The sequence below is a fragment of the Cryptomeria japonica genome, chromosome 1, assembly GCF_030272615.1.
Source record: "Cryptomeria japonica chromosome 1, Sugi_1.0, whole genome shotgun sequence".
NCBI lineage: Eukaryota > Viridiplantae > Streptophyta > Pinopsida > Cupressales > Cupressaceae > Cryptomeria > Cryptomeria japonica.
Genome location: NC_081405.1, coordinates 380771939 through 380775576, shown reverse-complemented (window position 1 = coordinate 380775576; position 3638 = coordinate 380771939). Strand labels below are relative to the sequence as shown.

Sequence of the window (3638 nt, the reverse complement as noted above, 5' to 3'; positions counted from 1 at the left end):
TTTACCCATGAAATGCCACCAGCAGTGACTGGAGAATTTGTAGTGGAGAAGAAGATGATCCACAATCTCTTCCTTTTCCAAACATAAAGGACATCTGCTGGGTCCATTGATACCCATTTATTGGAGCCTTTCTTGAGTCAAGATTTTTCTCTGACAAGCCAGCCAGGCAAAGGAGCCCGCTTTGGGAAGGAGATGTTGATGCCAAAAAAGATTAAAAGGTCAGTCTTGTTTGTCGATAGCCGCTTCTTTTAGTTTGTAACCAAAACATACTTTGTATTTGCCATTGGAGGAGCCACGCCACCTAATAATGTCCCTATCAAGGGAAGGGAAAATAAACCTTTTGTTGAGAATGTCAGTAAACAGGTCCTTCTGAAGCTGATCTAGGTCCAGCTGATCCAAAGAGTTCCATTTCCATTTGGCAATACCATTTTCTTGGATCAGATAACCATAATCATAGATACTGTGCCCCCAAAGGTGATAAAATTATGCCATAATAGGTTGTAGAGAGGGGTTGTGGCATAGGGCAGCTTCACCAGACCAAGAATTAAACCAAAAGGAGGCATCCCTGCCATTCCTGACATCCTAGGTAACCCGATCACTGATGATTTCCTTGTTGTCCACAATGAAATTCCAGATAGTTGAGCCTCTGGGAGGATTGTTGATAGTCAGTATCCTTTTAGGCTCCAAGGAGTCCATATATTTGTGTTTTAAGAGCCTTACTCATTTTTGCTTCCCGTCGCTACAGATCTCCCAAACCAACTTAGCACCCATTGCTAAATTCATGATCGAGATTTGGTGAATGCCAGCACCTCCTACCTTTTTTGGTTGGCAGATCTTTTTCCAAGATATCAAATGGAATTTACCTTTGTCATCCGAACCATTCCAAAGGATGTTTCTCATTAGAGAAATCAATTCATCTTCAGTTGCCACTGGTAATCTCAGGCAAGCCATGGAAAAAACCGGTAGCGCTAAAAGAATCGATTTTATCATAGTAAGCTTCCTAGTAGAGGATAACCACTTGCCTTTCCAAGATGCCAGTTTGGATTTGCACTTATCAATAAGATGCTTCCAGTAGTGAGATCTGTTGCTACCAATGAAGAGGGGAGTACCAAGAAACTTCCCAGGGAAGTTAGCAACTCTAAGATTAAGAATCCTTGATAATACAACTTGTAGGTTAAGCGGGGTGTTGACAAAAAACACTTTAGATTTATGCCAATTGATTTTCTGCCCGGAAGCCAAATAGTAATCATCAAGGCATGATTTAATAGTTCTAGCTTCCTGCCTACAAGACGAACCAAACATAATGGTGTCATCAGGAAACTGGAGATGAGTCATTTTTTCAACCCCTGTTGCCACATTAACTCCAACCCAACGGTCATCTTGCTAAAGAGCTCTAATAGATCAACCTAGAGCTTTAGCCATTATGATAAACAAAGATGGTGATAATGGATCACCTTGTCTGATTCCTCTTGTCAAAGAGAAAAAAACCATGGGATGAGCCATTAACCAGAACAAACAATTTGGGGGAATAAAGACAACTCGTGACCCAAGTGAGCCATTCCTTGCAAAAGCCAAATTTATTAAGAACATCAAATAAGAAAACCCTATCCACCATGTCATAAGCTTTCAGGATGTCAAGTTTTAAAACCATATAGGAGTCCTTGGTCTTTTGGGTTGTGTGAAGCATTTCATGAGAAACGATAATGCCTTCCACGATGGATCTTCCAGGGGCAAAACCGCTTTGTTCATCTGATATAATGTGATTAAGGAGGGGCTTCAATTTGTTAGCAATGATCTTTGTTACAATCTTATATACAATGTTGCATAGAGCAATGGGCCTAAAGTCGCTCATCTGTCGTGGATTTTGCTTCTTCGGAATTAGAGTAAAAAAGGTGTGATTGAAAGCCCCTAACATAGTCATCTTCTTTCTTGATTCTTCTACTGCAAGGTGTAGATCTCGAGCAATGATATCCCAGAAATGATGGAAGAAAGCAGCAGGGAAGCCATCTGGGCCAGGAGTCTTATCCGGATTCAGCTGGAAGGTGGTAGTCCTTACCTCATCAATTGAAATAGGAGTATGGAGAGTTGTATTTTGATCACCGGATATAACAGATGGGATTGAGTTCAGAATTATGGTTCTTGCTTCATGATTGATTTGATGGACCCCGTTCAACAAAGAGTCAAAGAATCTTACAACTTCCTACGTAATGTCCTCATAATTCCTGACAGTAACTCCATCCGATCTCATAATCTCCGATATTTTGTTTCTATTTTGATAGGTAATGACTGACCGATGGAAGAATTTGGTGTTTTTGTCACCTTCCTTAAGCCACAACTCCCTTGATTTTTGACGTTAGTGAATTTCCTCATATCGAAGGATTTCATTTAGGTCAGATTTGAGAGAATTTTCATTGATAAATAGATCCTTAGTCATTCCAGAAGTGATTACAAAGCTGGTTAAGTCTGCCAGTTCAGCCTTAATTCTTAATTTCTCCATATGAACATTCTTGAAATGGCTCTTATTCCATTCTTTGATCTTGACCTTAATATACTTGAGCTTTTTATTGAGAATGAGAAGTCTCGAATAATTCCCAAAAATTGGTTCATTCCACCAAGCGGCTATAAGGTCATATAGTTCAGGCATTCTGAACCACATTTTCTCAAACCGGAACGAGGTGCCCCCCTCTGCTTGACCCAAGTTGACCTCTAGACAAATCCAGTAGTGATATGATCCAATAAGCGGGAGAATCGACGATTCTAAGGCTAAATTTTGTCCTAACCACTCACCAGAGACAAGAAACTAGTCAAGTCGTTCAACAATATTAGTAAAACCTGTTCTCTGGTTCATCCATGTGAAAATACCATTTTTCAGAACAATGTCTAAAAGGTGATTCTGCTCAACAAAATCCAAAAAGTCTTTCTGGGACGTACCAGTTCTCTGAATACCCCCACTTTTCTCAGTGCCAGAGAGGATCGCATTGAAGTCCTCGGCTACCACACAACTACCATTGGTAATACTGTTTAGTTTGTTGGATAAGAGAGCCCGTTTATCACCGGTAGTAGATGGTCCGTACACATTGAAAAGATTGAAATTCTCATTCTGTCCAAGAATGGTAACCGAGCAGTGTTGCCAATACTTATCATCCCCTACAAGTGAGATCTTAACATTAATGGGGTTCCAAATGATACCCAAGCCACCAGAGGCTCCATCCGATTGCCTAAAAAGCTCATTCCACTGTTTCCAAACTCTCATTTTAGCAACAGTCTCAGCCATGCTCCATTTAGTTTCTTGAAGTAGCCAAATATCTCCTTTAGTGTCATCAATTTGGCGCTTAATCAAGCACCATTTGTCAGGGGCATTGATGCCCTTGACATTCCAAGATAGGAGTTTCATTGCTCCTGGGGAAGGGTATTTCCCTTCCCTGAATTAAGTTTGGTTTGACCACAGGCAGCACCAGCCACTGCAAGCATAACTTTTTTGGACTTGCACCCCCGCACACCTTTTGGCTTAAAATTAGGTTTGTCAATAGTTGAATCTGATTTACCAAAACCTTTTGGAGTACCCTCCAGTATAAGATCTGAGTTCGGTTCATAGTCTTCCTCCCCCTCCGAGGCGGAGGTCTCAATTTCACCATCTT

General features: G+C 40.8%; 1 protein-coding gene across 1 annotated transcript; it reads right to left on the bottom strand.

The window, feature by feature from the left end:
• Positions 1 to 2800: 2800 nt before the first annotated feature.
• On the bottom strand, positions 2801 to 3394 carry LOC131857460 (uncharacterized). The gene has a single exon (XM_059210079.1). The coding sequence runs from the start codon at positions 3392 to 3394 to the stop codon at positions 2801 to 2803; it is 594 nt and encodes a 197-aa protein (XP_059066062.1).
• Between the last annotated feature and the right edge of the window lie 244 nt (positions 3395 to 3638).

Coding starts and splice junctions, on each gene's coding strand:
- LOC131857460 (XM_059210079.1), bottom strand. CDS start 3,394: ATGAAACTCCTATCTTGGAATGTCAAGGGCATCAATGCCCCTGACAAA.